Raw genomic sequence first — 17,772 nt, 5'->3', positions numbered from 1 at the left:
TCAATTTGCATTAGTAGTCAGCAATTTAGTGAAATTAGGAATTAGTTGGCAATAAGATATTTTATTTGAGCATTTGTGTCCCTTAGGAAGACTCACTGTGAAATATACAAGCTGTTTTACTATAGCCTATGGCTCAATACAAATACAGTCTTTTTAATCGATAAGATAAGAGAGAGACATACAGATGTTTTTGTACTGTATAAAAATATGGAATTGGTATGTTGGCAAATAGAAGAAATGGTGACCAATTAGGCCTACTGCACCTAAAAATGTAAGTTAGGAACTTAGGACTAAAGATTTTAACCTTGATGCTAAAACAAATGTTCATGTCCATGTCATCTATCAAGCACTGCATATACTCAGTGATATTTCCATTAGTTTTAGATGAAGCATTTTAACATTTGTGACGGCAAGTAAAAAATAAATAAATAAATATAACAAAAAGAAAGTTGAAAAAAACACGAAAACTTCACTACCCACACGCCCTTTCTGCCTTCGCGTGTGGTTTAATCCTCCGCGGCTTCCGTAAGGTGTCGTGGCGCTTGTGGAGTGCGAGGGTGAAAGTACAGCGGCTCTAAATAGGAAGATAAGCAAATATTTGTGACAGGCACATTACTTTCAAACTGCAGTGATCGTATATCATATAAAGGTTTCCGGCTGATAATGAGGCGCGCAGGTTTGGGTAAGCAACTGTTTCTCTTTATATGTCGTTATATTCGAATCTTATGCTAAGCTAAGTTCTCAATTGAAATAGATATCAGTCACAGTTTGAGACATTAAACAAACACTGAATGACCAAATCATATGAAATAGTTAACCACAATGTCCAGGTTTGGAGGACCATATGAATACATAACGGTACGAGACTCATGCCGAAATGGTCTGATCTGAGGCAGCCAATAACTGGCTAGTTTTCTCAATATCAGACCAGCTGTTCCATAGGTCAGGTTAACATATAGAGATGTTTCTGTGTGTATAAACACCGTTTTAATAAAAAGAACGATCAAAATATAATTTAAAAGGCTGTTCTTAAAGAGGTCGATTTGTACTAATATATCGTTAAAATTAATAGATTTTTCACAATAATTAAATTATTATAAAAAAATATGTCTTGCGAAGACCGACAAGATTTAATTAATAGTTTCTCATTTTTAGATGTTCAGTAGTTTCTGATGAATAAATCTTATTTGAAGTTAAAAATGATGTGGTAAAATGATTTGACCTGCCCACCTTAGTAAATTTACTAAATTACTAACATTTAAAATAGATTGCTGTGGTTGGATATTAGATTTTACAATACTGAGAAACACCAGTCTTATCTAGCCAATTTGACCTGTTTATTGTCATTTAGGTGAGGGCGGCCCGCCAGGCAATTACGTTGCAAGTGGATACAGTGTGTATGAGGAGGAGAATGAACATCTACAGGAGGGACTGAGAGCTAAAGTACATGCACTTAAACATGTAAGTGGACTTGAACATATTTGATTCTATATTTTTAATAACCAGTTTGCACAATTCTCTCTCTCTCTCTCTCTCTCTCTCTCTCTATATAAATGAATTATATAAATGAAAATTTATATATTTAACAAAATATAAATGAAAGTATATAGCATTAAATATATAATACATACTAATAAAGCTTCATGCATAATAATTACAAAATAATTGTTTATTACTTTAGCTTTTTATCAGTCATTACATTGTCTATGCATATATATATATACAGTGCACAGCATAAATGAGTACGCCCCCTCTGATTAAATATAAAATATGTATTTTCTTAATGATCACTAATATAATTCATAGAAAGATGGCAAAATTGAAATGTATTAAACATTCTTAATAAAAACAGAGAAATACATGCCATTCATATCTGTAAAATAAGAAACTTGGATTAAGGATTGCAGAATTGACAACCTAGGTTTAATTCAACCAAGTGTAATATTCTAGAACTTAATATGTCCTCAACAATGCAGAGAATGAGAAGAGGGTAGCATCTTCAGTTTCAGGTTTTTGTATTTTATCACACAGTGGTGTGTGACTTCATGACAGCGTTGATAAAGCACAACTCCCTCACACCTTCAGCACTCATACATCCCTATAGAAGAGCTTTAGAACCACTGAACGTTACTGTGGGTACCAAGCACTTCTCTCTGTACTCCTCCTCTAGCAACACCAGAACATTTTGGATGCTGTTAGATCCGAAATGATTGAATTGGTCTCATGAGACCAGAGTATGGATTCCCAGAAGTCTATATTTTGTAAATATGGGCCTTGGAAAAAGCTAAATGAGTTTATTGTGCTTTGGCTACAGTCGGTAGTTCTGGTGTGGATAAACAACAATGCATGTCACTTCTGATTGCTGCATCTTACTCTGTGAGATAAAGTGTCACTCTTTTCACAGCTTTTGCCGGCTGTAATTTTAACCTTCTTCTTTGGTAACTGATCAAGCAGACTTGCTGGAATATTATATCTCTAAAAAACCATAACATGTCTTCTAAGCAAAGAGTAATTGCTGAATTTAAGTTTCAGAAGGGGTGTACTCATTTATGCTGTGTACTGTGTCTCTCTCTCTCTCTCTCTCTCTCTCTCTCTCTATATATATATATGTGTGTGTGTGTGTATAGTATCATTATTTTGGGCTGTTTAGCTTAAAATACAGTTTTTCGTTAGCACTGGCTGTTGTTAAACGTAGTAATTATGCAAACAATACATTAGTTGTCCTGTGAGCACAATTGTTCCATACAGCTAGGTTATGGCAATAAAGTGTTGAATCCTAAATAACCTATACTTTTTACATCTATTTCAGCTTTCAATTGACATTGGAAATGAGGTCAAGTACCAGAATAAAATGTTAGGAGATATGGTAAGCGGAATCGATTCTACTCTCTTCATCAAAACACTTACCTGAATAGCTTAAATATCTAACGTTTGTTTCTCCTCAAGGACTCGGACTTTGACTCAACTGGAGGTCTGTTGGGAGCCACCATTGGTAGATTGAAGCTCCTCTCCAGGGGAAGCCAAACCAAGGTGTACTGCTACATGCTGCTGTTTGCCCTGTTTGTGTTTATTGTCCTGTACTGGGTGATCAAACTGAGGTGATCGTAGGACTGATGAGACTCTTCAGGACCTTTCGTTTGTGCCATGCTCATTTGTGGTAGAGGGTCAGAATCCTCACAGAGATGACGAGGACTGAGGTTATTGAGTAGTACGAGAGTGCTTTTTTTCCATTGGACAAGAAGTTGAACCATTGATTGACAATGTGCAATATGAGACAAAAATCTGTCCTAACCCACCATTAGTGTCCCCCGAGGGGAAGGGATAATGCTAGTTGTCTAAAACTGGTCACAAAGAATATTGTGAAGATTAACATGCATCTTTCCTTCTTTTTTTTCCTGAAATAATGACCTTTGTTTAATAGTATTATTCTTTTAGGAGAATTTCAGTGCTATAAATGTGTGCTAATTTATATCTTCTATAAGGATACAGATAAATGCATTTAAAAGAGTGGCACCTAATCAGCCTTTATTTTCCTTTCTTTTACTGTGAAAGTCTTACAACATTCTTGAAAGAGTTGCCACAAAATTGTATGACTATAGTGTTCAAAGGGCTGATCTTCAGATTGTGAAAACCATACTGATACGAGAGTTTGTGCAATGCAGATGTATAATAATGACCATTTAAAAACAACCCCATAATTCTGTGTACTTCAGTAATGTCTTAAGTAATTTTGAAGTTCTTGTCCAATCTCTTTTGGTCTCTATGGTTAAAATAATGTATGGTTCATTTCAGTTTTTTTTAAGAACTAATTTGTAAATAAATGTCATTTTTCAGAGAATTATTACATAAATTCCTTTATGTTGTCAACTTGAGTCCTGTTTTCATATATCCCATTTATACTTCTCCGGAATCTTACAACAAGCTACTGAAGAATTATGAAAACTTTATTTTTTCCCCCATGCATATTAACAACAAACATTCATAAAACTATAATCAAAATTTAAATACAGTGGTGTGAAAAAGTGTTGGCCCCCTTCCTAATTTCTTATTTTTTTGCATGTTTGTCACACTTTAATGTTTCAGATCATCAAACAAATTTAAATATTAGTAAAAGATAACACAAGTGAACACAAACATGTAGTTTTTAAATTAAGGTATTTATTATTAAGGAAAAACAAAATCCAAAACTACATGGGCCTGTGTGAAAAAGTGTTTACCCCCTAAACCTAATAACTGGTTGGGCCACCCTTGGCAGCAACAACTTCAATCAAGCGTTTGCGATAACTTGCAATGAGTCTGTTACAGTGCTGTGGAGGAATTTTGGTCCACTCATCTATGCAGAATTGTTGTAATTCAGCCACATTGGAGGGTTTGAGCATGAACCGGCTTTTTAAGGTCATGCCACAGCATCTCGATAGGATTCAGGTCAGGACTTTGACTAGGCCTCTCCAAAGTCTTCATTTTGTTTTTCTTCAGCCATTCAGAGGTGGACTTGCTGGTGTGTTTTGGATCATTGTCCTGCTGCAGAACCCAAGTTCGCTTCAGCTTGAGGTCACGAACAGATGGCCGGACATTCTCCTTCAGGATTTTTTGGTAAACAGCAGAATTCATGGTTCCATTTATCACAGCAAGTCTTCCAGGTCCTGAAGCAGCAAAACAGCCCCAGACCATCACACTACCACCACCATATTTTACTGTTGGTATGATGTCCTTTTTCTGAAATGCAGTGTTACTTTTACGCCAGACGTAATGGGACACACACCTTCCAAAAAAAGTTCAACTTTTGTCTCGTCAATCCACAGAGTATTTTCCCAAAACTCTTGGGGATCATCAAGATGTTTTCTGACAAAACTGAGACGAGTCTTTGTTCTTTTTGCTCAGCAGCGGTTTTCGTCTTGGCACTCTGCCATGCAGACCATTTTTGCCCCGGTCTCTTTCTTATGGTGGAGTCATGAACACTGGCCTTAACTGAGGCAAGTGAGGCCTGCAGTTCTTTGGATGTTGTTGTGGGGTCTTTTGTAACCTCTTAGATGAGTCGTCACTGTGCTCTTGGGGTAATTTTGGTTGGCCAGCCACTCCTGGGAAGGTTCTCCAGTGTTCCATGTTTTTGCCATTTGTGAATAATGGCTCTCATTGTGGTTCGCTGGAGTCCCAAAGCTTTAGAAATGGCTCCAGACTGAAATTTCCAGACTCATAGATCTGAATTACTTTCTCATTTGTTTCTGAATTTCTTTGGATCTCGGCATGATGTCTAGCTTTTGAGGATCTTTTGGTCTACTTCACTTTGTCAGGCAGGTCTTATTTAAGAGATTTCTTGATTGCGAACAGGTGTGGCAGTAATCAGGCCTGGGTGTGGCTAGAGAAATTGAACTCAGGTGTGATAAACCACAGTTTTAACAGGGGGGGCAAACACTTCTTCACACAGGGCCATGTAGTTTTGGATTTTGTTTTCCCTTAATAATAAAAATGTTCATTTAAAAACTGCATGTTGTGTTTACTTGTTATCTTTGACTAATATTTAAATTAGTTTGATGATCTGAAACATTAAAGTGTGACAAACATGCAAAAAAATAAGAAATCAGGAAGGGGGCCAACACTTTTTCACACCACTGTATGTTGCATATAACTACATATAAAGTTTTTCATCAAGTCTTTATTAAAATACCCTTTTTTTTACTGCAAGGTACAAATCATCCATCTTAAGGTTGTTAATGGCTTTTATAACTGATATAACTCTAGTTCATTTATATTTAGTGTCAGATTCTCCTTTTAAGGGCACTTTGTTTTTCAAACTGAACTCATATTGGTGATGTCATTTCTTGGGTAGAGTGTCCATGTACTTGCATATGATTGACAGCATCACCTCGTCAGCTCCTGCACCAATGGACATTAACCTGGAGTCCCTGTTAAAAAAACAAAACAGATCAGATAGATTTGTATCCAATATTTTACATTTATAAATCACTTGGAAATTCGATTCACTGCATTCACACTTGACCTGGCTCTATACTCATGAGTATAAACATGCAATCCAAACCGTTTGCTTTTAAATGTCACTAGATGTCACTGCAGCTCTGAGAGCACATGCATGTTCACCTCATTCAGATGAGAGAAACTAACCTGTAGAACCTGCTGACTAGGACGTCACTGGTGAAGCCCATGCCACCCCAGTACTGGAGGCAGCTATCACCGAGCTCTCGGGCCAGTCGTCCTGCCTTCAGCTTGGCCATTGATGCCAACTTTGTCACATCGTTTCCCTTAATGTACAAAGCTAATGAAAGTGCACAGGGAAAAGAAAAAAAAACAAATTCAGAGGTATTCATTTTCAGGCATTCACGCTGAGGTTCAGCTCCAATTTTTAATTTCACAACCTGAGGGAGGAAGAATGAATGGACTGATTGCAAGCCAGTGAGTGCTCACACCATTTCTTTCCATTATTAATTCAGAAATTGGAGGCCCTGTAGACCTGCCAGACCCAAACCCATGAAATTGCATAGCTGCCTTGGCCTATAAAATCATTCCGGAATAATTTAAGAAACGGTCGGACTCACCTGTGGCGCGATGCAAAAGGGAGCGCAACAGCTCGATTTCTGTCTGCAGCTCAGCCAGCCTGAAGTGAACGACCTGGTGGTACAGAATCGGCTGATTGAAGATCTTCCTCTGTCTGGTGTAATTAACGGTCTCTTGGACCACTTTCTCCATGGTCGTCAGAACTTAAAAAACAAGGCATAGGAAAAATTCCGATGTGTTTTTCAGCAAATTATATTATTGAGGAAATAGCTGGATTTCAGTTCTGACAACATCTAGACAGGAATGTGGAAATGATGTCAAAAGATCCTCCAGAACATGCCAGACCTTTTTCTTCCTTGATGTTTAAAGCAAAGCACACAAGTTTGACTCACTGATAAACACATTTGGGCCTGAGAGGATCTGACCTGGCTTGTAAACACACAGGCACTACTGACTTTAACACACTGACGTCATGCCCGTGCCAGTGAAGAGAAATGTTTGCTGTGCAATGGGATGTGTGGGCAGAGCCGATCCTAGACTTCTAGGGGCCTTACGCAAAACTGTCGGGGGGGGGGATTAAATCATCTCTGAGAGCAAGGGGGCCCTACGCAGCGTGTGTACTTTGCGTATAGGGAGGATCGGCTCTGTGTGTGGGAGTCGGAAAGGATAACTTACTATTGGCCACCCCCCAGAGTCGCTCCTCCTGGAATTGAAGCATCTGGTACGTGAAGCCCATTCCCTCCTGCCCTATGACATTTTTGCAGGGCACACGCACGTCATCGAAAAACACCTCTGCTGTATCCGATGACCGCATGCCTATTTTATCGATCTTACGTGCGATGTGAACGCCTGCGGACGTACGGTAAAACATTAGCATGTTTTCTTTGGCAGTCAAAAGTTTGGTGCTTTTGCATTATGTCTTACCAGGCAGATTCATAGGTAAGCAGATTAGGGATTTGTTCTTGTGTGGAGGGCCCTCACTGGTGTTGGCCAGGAGGCACATCCAGTCTGCCTGAGTGCCATTAGTAGTCCACATCTTTCCTCCATTAATGACAAATTCATCTCCTTTGCGCACAGCTTTAGTCTTGATGCCTGAAGGAGACAGTATTTATTCCCAAATTAGACTCTTTATATCAGTGGTTCTCAGCCAGGAGGCAGAGGCCTACTATGGGGCTTCAGAAAGCTTCCAATTGGGCCACTTAAAATTATTTAAATGAATCTATTATTCATTTAAATATTATTATTATTATTATTATTAATAACACTTTTACCTCATTAAAATGCTAAAAAACATTTCCCCCCAACAGTAACTATTGTTTTTATTAAAGAACTATCTCTTGAAACTTCCCGAGGAGTTTTATTTTATTTATTATATTTTTATTATTTATATACTATTATAGTATATTAATATTTTAAGTTAGTTTCTATTTTTATATTTTCAGTTTACATTTACATTTTTTAAGTTTTAGTATTTGTAAGTTTTTTTAGTTTTTTTTTCAAAATTAGATTTTTTTTTTTACAAAAATATAAAAATTTGAAACAACACCAGGTGGCTTGAGAAGCAAAACTGCATGATGTTTTATCTTAAGTTTAGTTTTTTACACAATTTTTCATAAACAAACTTGACCATTTATGCTTAAAATGTTATTTTACTATTGATTATATACTATTATAGTATTTATTAGTATTTGAAATTAGCTTTTATTTGTATAATTTTCAGTTTTAGTTTAAGCTGTAGCATTTTTAATTCGTTTTTGTTTTACTTTTTTATATTCATATATATATAGCTTTGATTTCTTTTTTTAGTTTATTTAGTTTTAGTACTTTAACTTATTTCACTAATTTTGTTTCAATTACTGAAAATAATTTTTAATAGTTTTTGTTAACAATAAAAACACTGTTATGGAATCACAAAATGAAATGTGGTTAACTTAACTATATCACCGCTCCCGGTTTCTGTTAATAAAAAAGTTGAAAACAACCAGCTTTGTCATAATTACAGCAGAAATATTAGAGGAAATTGGAGGATTTTTGGAGCCCTTCTTTTGGAGGAAAGAAGGGCCCTCAAGCCAAAAAGGTTGAGAATCACTGCTTTAGATCATACTTGGCTTTAAATGTAAAATAAAGTAATACAGTACTTTAATTTCTCCTCAAAACAACTCATTAATAATCTGTGACTAGTACCAGCTTTACTTCAAATACAAATTTTAATACATTTATGAAAAATGGATCTGCATCCCCTGTGTGCAATTCCCATGTAGGCAAGTCTTTTAATCTCCCTGGCCTGAAATGCTTTGATATCTTAATTTGGGAAAGTAATTAATTTTAGATTTGCGTCTGGTGTAAGCTTACATCTTGTTTAGAACACCCCCATGGCAATATAAAGAGCATGTCTTTCCTGTTAGGTACATTATCTCCAGCAAAATACTTACTTGCTACATCAGAGCCGGCCCCTGTTTCGCTCACCCCGAGGCAGACCACTATGTCTCCTATTATGGTGGGCTGCAAGAACTCTCTCTTGAGCTCTGCAGAACCAAACCTACAACAGCACAGAGGTCACAGTCACATCCTCAAAGTTATTTTGTGAGTGTCGTAGCAACAGTGATTAAAAGCTCGTGAGACAGCATAGGCTACAGAAGACATTAACATTTTACTAGCAGCAAATGCAATTTCAGAAACTGTTCCATAGGGCAGAATCACAAAGACTAATCAAAATCCCTGATTTTCTGAATCCAAATAGCCAAAACGAATATGCACAGAAAAACGAGTGTTTCCAGAGAGTGAGCACAGTGCAGTAATATCCCCTCAGTGACAGCATACAACCTGCTGCAGTCAGAATATGTCAAATGCTAAAAAGGAACCAGGCTGATGACTACAGTATTTATTTATAATAAGTGATAGGTGATTTCATTTGTTTTAAGAGTTTATAAACACATGGTGAAGAAATACCTCATTCAGTCTACTGCAACATTCTACTAGATAAAATAAAAGAATTTTCCTTTAATAAATATTTCCTTTATTTATTTTGAGCCTTTTCCCTACTGAAAATAAATAAATAAATAAAAACAAAAAAAGTAAAAAAAAAACAAGCACAAAAAACAATTACTGCATAGCAAATAGCAAAACGGCATAATATATTTTCTTATAAGAGCATATATCTTAAATTAAGTTTTTTTTCTTACCCTATTATTCCCAAACCTAATTAATTTTTATTTAGCAAAAAAAACTAAAAAACTTGACTACTTTAAATCAAGATATTTCTCAAGTAAATTCGTTAAAAAAAAAGAAAAAAAAAGATGAGACTATTTTTTTTTTTTTTTTAACTGGAAAACAAGTTAAAGTAACTTTGTGAGAGATGAATATTGTGAGACAAATGGCATTTAATGGCAAGGCCAACTGATGAAGAAGCCAGTGAGACTGGCTGTTCAAAATAGCTTAATTAGATACTACTTTTACATTTTCTGCAGTATAAATTATGCATAGGGGGAGAGCGGGGCACAAAGTAACACTTTTTGACTTTCTCAAATTGTGTAAATCCACATGGGGTTCAGAGTATAATTTTTTTATCCACAGTAATTTCACACTTGTCTAGTACAAATGTCGCTTTGGTTCATAATTACAGTGTATACGTTTTTCTTTATTTACCCTCAAAAACTGGAAGTGAAATGTGACAACATGCCCCGTAGGTGGGGTACATTGTAACATCTGAGGGGCACGTTGTAACATGACCATATATAACAGCTTAAAATGTTATCTGATCGAATGAAAAAAATATACAAGACAAACTAAAATATTTTGTCAATAAAATAAAATAATGGCATTTTTTTAAGAACTAAACAATCTGATTTTGGAGTTTGACAATGAACACATTGCAACCATGCTTGGGACGGCCCATATAAATGAGCCAAAATGCTTTCCATGTCTTGAAATAATAATTTCTTAACATTAAACATTGACTGTCAGTCTTTATTCCCCTGTTTCTCGTCGTTTATCATTAATTTATTAAAGTAAATAGTGTGAATTACATCGCTAATGTCATAGAATAGCACGGCAGGGCACATTGTAACGCAGTGTTACAACATACCCCATCTGCGCAACTGGAATTTAAAACGGGTTACTGTCTTCTGATAGTTAGCGAAGCATTAAAAAAATTATTTAAACTGATAAATAAGAGATTGGAGATAATAGCAGAGTTGTCTCATTTTAAATGAGTAATAAAAGTGAGATGAAAAATTTTACTATGGTAAAATAAATGTTCAGCGCACTTTTTTTAAACTTTTAATTTTTAACTAATAATGTTGATATAGTAACTAGTAAATGCTGTAAATTTGGTTATGCTAGCATGTGTGGAAATATTTAAACCACGTGTGTTACAACTAACCCCACGTTACTTTGTGCCCCGCGCTCCCCCTAATGTGCACAATGCAAATTTTCTTTATGTAAGGACTGCACCCAACTTCACCTTTCATTACCCGTGTGACAAATGAACCAAAAGTAATTATCATGGTTTTCACCATCTCTTTTAATTATTATTTCATTGTATTGACATTTTCTCACCAACAACTAATCTAAAAGTGCAAAATACCATTTTTTATCAATACAGTAATGCAATGTCCCGACTCCCTCACATGTGCAATGTGAAGAGCAATGTAGCATATATCTGAAGTCTCATTTATAAAACTCTCTGTAGATTTCATCCTAAAAGTGTACGTAGGCACAAAAGCTAGATTTTGCATACGCACAAAAGTTTGATTTATAAAACCATGCGTATGCCAGAACCTGCGCAAAAATCCCTTTATAAATCCCAGTCAGGGTAAGATTGTGCGTACGTGCATCTCCACCCTGACTCCCCCCCCGAAATCACCATATATGGAGCTTACAACTCATAGTTTTACTACGCATAACCTCATCTGCATATCATTTCTATGCATATTCCCATCCACGTGACACCATGTTTAACACCGTCAAAGGTACAAGACATTAAGGGAATATGAGACACGGACTATAAATGCCATTTGTGCCATACACATACATTTTTATTGCTAAAAATCATCAAGTATCCTTGTTATGTTTTAGAATAAATATATCAAAATATCCATAAAAAACTGTTTAAAATAGTTCTCAGAAAAATTATTTAGAATAGAGTTGATCTCATTCATTTCCACTGGCCAAATACTATTTCAATTGTTTTAAAAAACTCAAAATAAATGTCATTAATGCAGTTTTGCTGATAAGGTGAACATCTTTTAACTACTTTAGTGGAAAAACATAGGCCTATATTTATTGCAGTGTAAATACAATTATCTGACTCTGCTCGTCATTGACAAAGTAGCCTATTTTAAAAACGGAAAATTGCAAATCATACCATTTTCTTCAAGTTGTATCCTTCAAATACAGTGGCATTTTTCATAATGTTGTGGAGATGCCTTTACGCGACATCAACACTTCCGTGCAGCTGCGGTTGTACAGTAAGCTATTATCATTGGTCCTATTCAAACCGGACAATAGACCGTTCCACCGAATCCAGCAGTGTCCGCCACAATATCGAAGTAAGTGCGCATCACTGATCATTGTTCTCGCTAACAAATATTTTCTCATAACATGAGATGTGCAGTTTAGTATAAAGATAAATTATTGTGCACCTAGCACTCCTCGCTGTCATTAAAACATAACATTCCACAGGAAAAGTAATCAAGCGCATCCACTACAAATAGGCTATGTCTAAATTCATATAATTTTGGTTTAACTTCTGCGTAATGACTTTAAAACAGTTTAAAACCGTTGTTTACTTCATTAATTTTCTCATTCCAGGAAAAAAGTCAGTACGAATGGATCAGAGTTTGTGTGCAGTTGCACAAATTTTCCCGTCAAGTTTGTTTTTTATAAATCTCATCTTTTGCATAGGAAGTGGCGTACGCCACTTTCAGGGCAGGTTTTGTGCGTACGCAACGGTTATAAATGAGGCCCCTGGAAATTATGATGGAATAATGTCTAATGTTTCTGTTACTAATTAAAAAAAAATTGTAAGCAGTTTACTTAACTGGTTAAGAATACTACTAAAAGGTTAAGCAGGAGAAATACCTCGCCAGTGCAGGTGTAGCCATGTCACTCTGCACGCCGATGGCCATGGGAATTCCTCCACAGTTGATGTTCCCCAGTTCTTCTGCAACAGCCACACTATAGCTAAAGTCCAACCCTAGACCTCCATACTCTGCAGACAGTGAAGAAAGACATAAGTGAATGTCCAGTGAGCAGATCACCTGGATTCTTCATCTCTTCGTTTTTTTTGTTAATGAGCATGTAAACATTTGAAATGAATTTAGACAAATATCTCAGAACATTTTGATCACAAAGCAGGTGTACTTTAGATCATTTCTATCAGGTCTTCTGCAGCATTAATCTGAACTTGCTTACTTCTGTACTGAAGACAAATATGCATCATGTAAGATTTGTCTACATATTTTTGCCATGCAGTAATCTAAAACTTGACATGCCCTTTTCACACCCCTGCGGTCCATTTAGTCATCATTATAACATATTACAATGTCTTGCGCAAACTATTACAGTTGACCGTAATAAAAGCATTACTGTTTCCCACAATACTTTCCTTGTCATGCATTTATTCATGTCATTTCATGTTCCATTTCCTTTAGCATTTTCCTTCAGGAAACAAATATTATGACATTAAGGAAATTATTATATTCCGTCAAAGCAATAAGGGCAACAATAATGCTAAAAAGCAAGTCCTTTAGTGACTGTGGTGAACTCTACGCTCACTTCCCCCATGTTTTCTGTCATCAGGTCCCACAATGGTCGTGGACAACATTTGGTGTGGCAAAATAAGGAAAAGAGAAGCCAGAGAGCAGAGGAAACAGATACAGCTGCAAAGGAACAGCTGGAGTCCAACAATCTAGTATCCAAACAGACAGTCTGAGATGCATCTAAATAGAAGGTTTGTTTATCCTGACCACAAACTAGCTTAACTAACCTTAAGGAGTCTTGGAGAACAACATTCGATTGGTACGTAAAACACTGTGAAAGATTTCCACATTACAATGCAAATATTGTGTAACAGTCTTATATGGGTTTGTATAGTATCAAATACTAGGATACACAGTTGGAACAAAATGGAAAAAGGATGTTTAATGTTTAAGGATCTGTGCTTTACGACGGACAGCTATTGGAAGGAGGTCAACATTTCCATTCGCTGTGTGCATGTAAACATGAAAGTTTTTTTGGTGGAGAGTGATTCTCCTGTTTGGTGGCGTAACCTTGCGCAGTACATTTAATCAACACAGATGTGAAATGAGAGGTATTTCAAAAAGAAACAAAGCCATGTACACCCACATATTGTGGGAGTAAATGTCAAAAAACTGGTCAGTTCGGATAAGAATGGAGTCTTACTGTCTTATCCGAGTTTGCCAGGGTTGGAAAAACAGACAATCTGGATTTATGCCAGTGTTCTGTAAGATGGATTTGTTTCAGCCAGGTTTTGAAAGCGCCGATTTCACAAGGAAGAAGTTGTTATGGGAACTAGCAAAATTCTAAAACGAGGACTCAAAATACCTTCAGTCAATGCAAACCTAGGATCCTATAGCATTGTGTGCATGTTGAAGGTGATACAGTTGAGGTCAAAAGTTTACGTCCCCCTTTCAGAATCTGCTAAATGTTCATCATTTTACCAAAATAAGAGGGATCATACAAAATGCATGTTATTGTTTATTTAGTACTGACCTGAATAAGATATTTCACATAAATGAAAAGGTTTACATATAGTCCACAAGAGAAAATAATAGTTGAATTTATAAAAATGGCCCCGTTCAAAAGTTGAAGTGATTCTTAATACTGTGTCATTAGCTGAATGATCCACAGCTGTTTTTTTTTTTATTTAGTGATAGTTGTTCATGAGTCCCTTGTTTGTCCTGAACAATTAAACTGCCTGCTGTTCTTCAGAAAAATCCTTCAGGTCCCACAAATTCTTTGGTTTTCCAGCATTTTTTGTGTATTTTAACCCTTTCCAACAATGAGTGTATGATTCTGAGATCCATCTTTTCACACCGAAGACAACTGAGGGACTCATATGCAACTATTACAGAAGGTTCAAACTCTCACTGTTGCTCCAGAAGGAAAAACCACGCATTAAGAGCCGGGGGGTGAAACTTTTGAACAGAATGGAGATTTGTAAATTTTTCTTATTTTGCCTAAATATCATATTTTTTCATTTAGTACTGCCCTTCAGAGGCTACAGAAGATAGTTACATGATTCCCTGAAGACAAAATAAGTTAAATTTACCCTGATCTTCAAATTCAAAAAGTTTTCACCCCTGAAAGGGGGATGTAAACTTTTGACCTCAACTGTATACAGATGGGAGACTGGGGCTAGTTTTCACAAGAGCCATTTCTCAATAACTGACAAACAATTAACAAATTAACAATTAGTTAAAAATTCTGTCTTCCAAAATAAAATGGCAAAAAAAACATTTCTGTAAACAAGTATGGTTTAAATTTTGTTTTACAGTTGAAAATTTGCTTATAATAGGTATTCAAAAAAGCAAGTTGCATTTTGACAACTTATCCCAAATAATACAACAAGCCCTGCTGCTAAGTAATGTGTGTTCATTGACCTGTATACTTTATAGGGATGTAACGTATGAAAATTTCTTATCACGATTATAGTGACCAAACTTATCACGGTTATCGGTATTATCACTGTATCGTTAAAATGTGCTGGAGATGTTAAAAAAGTACCGACACATAAATCACTTCACCAAGTTTTATAGTTAAAAATCAACAAACAACAAATAAAATAACTTTTTGTTTACATAATCACTAAAACAACAACATTACCAATGATGTTCGGATTTTAAATGACAACTTGACTGACAACAGTTTAATAGCATGTTGTATCTAATGTAAATATCTAATGTAAATGTTCAAATAAAGCTTTGAAAAAGTTTCATAAAAAGGTAAACCTCACATTTCAGCCTTTAAATAAAGAAAAGATATGTCAAATTGATAATTTATTAATAAATGATTATATGTATTTTATCTGCTCTATAAATAATTCTAGATAACTTATCTGAATTGTTTAAATGTGTAGAATCCACATAAGCTTGTTTTTCATAAACCGGTCAAAATTTACAGCAGGGCATGCAAATTCGGTCCGTTTTTGGCCAGACAGAAACTGCACACAGGCTGAATGTAAATGTAAGTCTCTGTAAATCCACTCGCTGACAGCAGGTGGCGCTTATGGAAAAGCTGAATTACAGCTGTTTCCCGTAACCTTCGTGGACAAAGCAGTATTGCGATTAAGAACACTTCCTTTAGGTATTACATGGAGCGAAGATGAAAACAAAATGCCATCGAATCGTTTCTGAAGACAGTCAGAACCTTCAGAGGTACATTCATATAATTCATTCATTCATATATTCATTTGTATAATTCCCTTAGCACTCTTTTAAATCCTCACAGCTTTTCCGCCCTGTTTTCAATCAAAACGAAACTACTCTGCGTGCTGTGCGCACGTGAGACTTTTACTTAAAACTGTGCTTTATGCTGGACAGTATTTATTTATCGCAAGTTGTTCAAATCGCGGTAATCTAATACAGTTTTAATGATAATTAAAAGATGAAATGGTAATACTAACCGAGGGGAATTTTATCATGATTTATCATCAAACCGGTAATCGTTACATCCCTAATACTTTATATAAGTATTCCATAACCATGGAAGTGATCAATAACTTTTTTTTAGACAGAATTAAGTATGCTTTAAGAAAAATGCTTAAATTCAAATAAAATGGTGATGGTTTCTATAAATGTACAAATGTAAACTTTATAGTCACTGATGATGGTGGATTTTGAAAATAAAAATAGCTACAAAACTCCAAATCTCGAGAGTGAGCGCACAGACGAGAGATGAAAAATAGAGTGTGTACAGGAAAAGCTCCGCTTTAGCCTACAGCAGTCAAGTCACAATTCACCTGAACAGATTTTACGTTATTGTTTAGAGACTTGCTGGTGTGTCTGTTCTGCACATATCAAAAGAGGTGAGGCAACGCTTCGAGTACTAATCTTCTCACTAAGATGCTGTAAATCCAGCCTGCTAATGCAGAAGTGTCACAGTGTCAGCACTTCTTAATGCAAGTGCTGCTCTCCTCTGACCTACAGATTTATGAAGCTGCTTCCCCCAGAGCCTCCATCCACCTAGCAATTATACTGCATTGTATTCTTAACATTTAATTACTAAAACTTTTGCTATCTCATAAAAAATAAGAAAATTTTTAACAAATTATGAGGATATAATCTGCATGTTATTTAGGAATGATTGTTTGCACAAGATCTTACAGTCCTAGATTTGGATTGTATATTTGTTAATATCTTGATTACAAACATACCAAGATAATCTGTTGTACATTAATAAAAATGCATAGAAGAGTGTTAAAAATAGGGCAGAATACTTCTATTTGAATTTTACATTTCACTGAGAGCCTATGGGCTGTTAAAATTTGCACAGGCACCAACTGTATTTCCTTTTGGTTGTTCTTTATTCTTCTCATGTATTGGGGTTTATAGCAATGCTTTGAAGCGTATGAAAAAAAGTTGTGAATTGACATTTTGATATGTGTACAGCCACAAATCTGTTTTGTGTTTTCCACTGTTCTCATGATTACTTCTTGGAGCCATGTAGTTATTTGGTCATGAATCCAGCTGTACTCCCATAAAAACCTAAGACTGTTTAAGGGCACCCTACACTCATCTTTTTCTCTGCTTTACTGAAGAAAGTATCTTAGAACTGTGATTCTGTCATTATTGGAAAATCTAAATGTTCCAGTTTGTGCTTTAAACGCATATTTTTCAGTGAAAGAGCAATATTTTTCACAAATGTCTTTTTCAACGACTCGCATCAAGTTTTCCTTGATCTTGTGCAATTGAATAGAATAGATAAAGTTCATAGTACTAAAAGAAAACATACTTAAAGTTGCACAAACCGCTTGTGCTGAAACTGTGTTCTGGCATCAAAATCTGAAACATATGAACACCCAAACTGGTTATGTGGCACCTGCAGCTCTGTATATAGCATTCTTTGGAAGGACCCAGTTTTAGGAAAGAGCGGCTGAAGATGTATGGTTATGATTAAGATTAAACTTTTGGTTTAGCTCTAAATGTCAGAGAGTTGAAGGAAACTGGAATGAAAAACTAAACTGACCATTTTGTTGTAAAAAGAGAGGGGGGGGGGGGGAAACCAATATAAAAAAAACAA

The 17,772-nt window shown here is 35.8% G+C and overlaps 2 protein-coding genes across 2 annotated transcripts in view; one reads left to right on the top strand and one right to left on the bottom strand.

Annotated features, from left to right (window-relative positions):
- The first annotated feature begins 477 nt into the window (after positions 1-477).
- bet1 (Bet1 golgi vesicular membrane trafficking protein) lies at positions 478-3,867 on the top strand. The gene is made up of 4 exons (XM_016283361.1): positions 478-682; positions 1,352-1,461; positions 2,810-2,866; positions 2,947-3,867. Exons 1-4 carry the CDS (start codon positions 664-666, stop codon positions 3,100-3,102), a joined length of 342 nt encoding a protein of 113 aa, XP_016138847.1. The 5' UTR covers positions 478-663; the 3' UTR covers positions 3,103-3,867.
- Positions 3,868-5,590: 1,723 nt separating this feature from the next.
- The window catches only part of LOC107593525 (probable acyl-CoA dehydrogenase 6), a 15,620-nt gene continuing 3,438 nt past the window's right edge, over positions 5,591-17,772 (bottom strand). Inside the window, exons 3-9 of the mRNA XM_016283265.1 lie at positions 12,592-12,721; positions 8,943-9,049; positions 7,435-7,602; positions 7,186-7,359; positions 6,552-6,713; positions 6,121-6,271; positions 5,591-5,903 (exon numbers count right to left, since the gene is read on the bottom strand). Coding sequence (XP_016138751.1) covers positions 5,813-5,903; positions 6,121-6,271; positions 6,552-6,713; positions 7,186-7,359; positions 7,435-7,602; positions 8,943-9,049; positions 12,592-12,721 — 983 coding nt within the window. The 3' untranslated portion in view covers positions 5,591-5,812. The remainder of the gene's footprint in view (positions 5,904-6,120; positions 6,272-6,551; positions 6,714-7,185; positions 7,360-7,434; positions 7,603-8,942; positions 9,050-12,591; positions 12,722-17,772) is intronic.

The sequence above is a fragment of the Sinocyclocheilus grahami genome, unplaced genomic scaffold (genome assembly GCF_001515645.1).
Source record: "Sinocyclocheilus grahami isolate Dianchi unplaced genomic scaffold, SAMN03320097.WGS_v1.1 scaffold173.1, whole genome shotgun sequence".
Classification (NCBI taxonomy): domain Eukaryota; kingdom Metazoa; phylum Chordata; class Actinopteri; order Cypriniformes; family Cyprinidae; genus Sinocyclocheilus; species Sinocyclocheilus grahami.
Note: the sequence above shows the minus strand (reverse complement) of the source record. Positions and strands in the feature narration are given on the sequence as shown.

What these genes read in the sequence shown, in the direction of transcription:
- bet1 (XM_016283361.1), top strand. An exon ending in AAGTACATGCACTTAAACAT is followed by an intron (nt 1,462 to 2,809) that starts GTAAGTGGACTT and finishes CATCTATTTCAG; the next exon opens with CTTTCAATTGACATTGGAAA. An exon ending in ATAAAATGTTAGGAGATATG is followed by an intron (nt 2,867 to 2,946) that starts GTAAGCGGAATC and finishes TTTCTCCTCAAG; the next exon opens with GACTCGGACTTTGACTCAAC.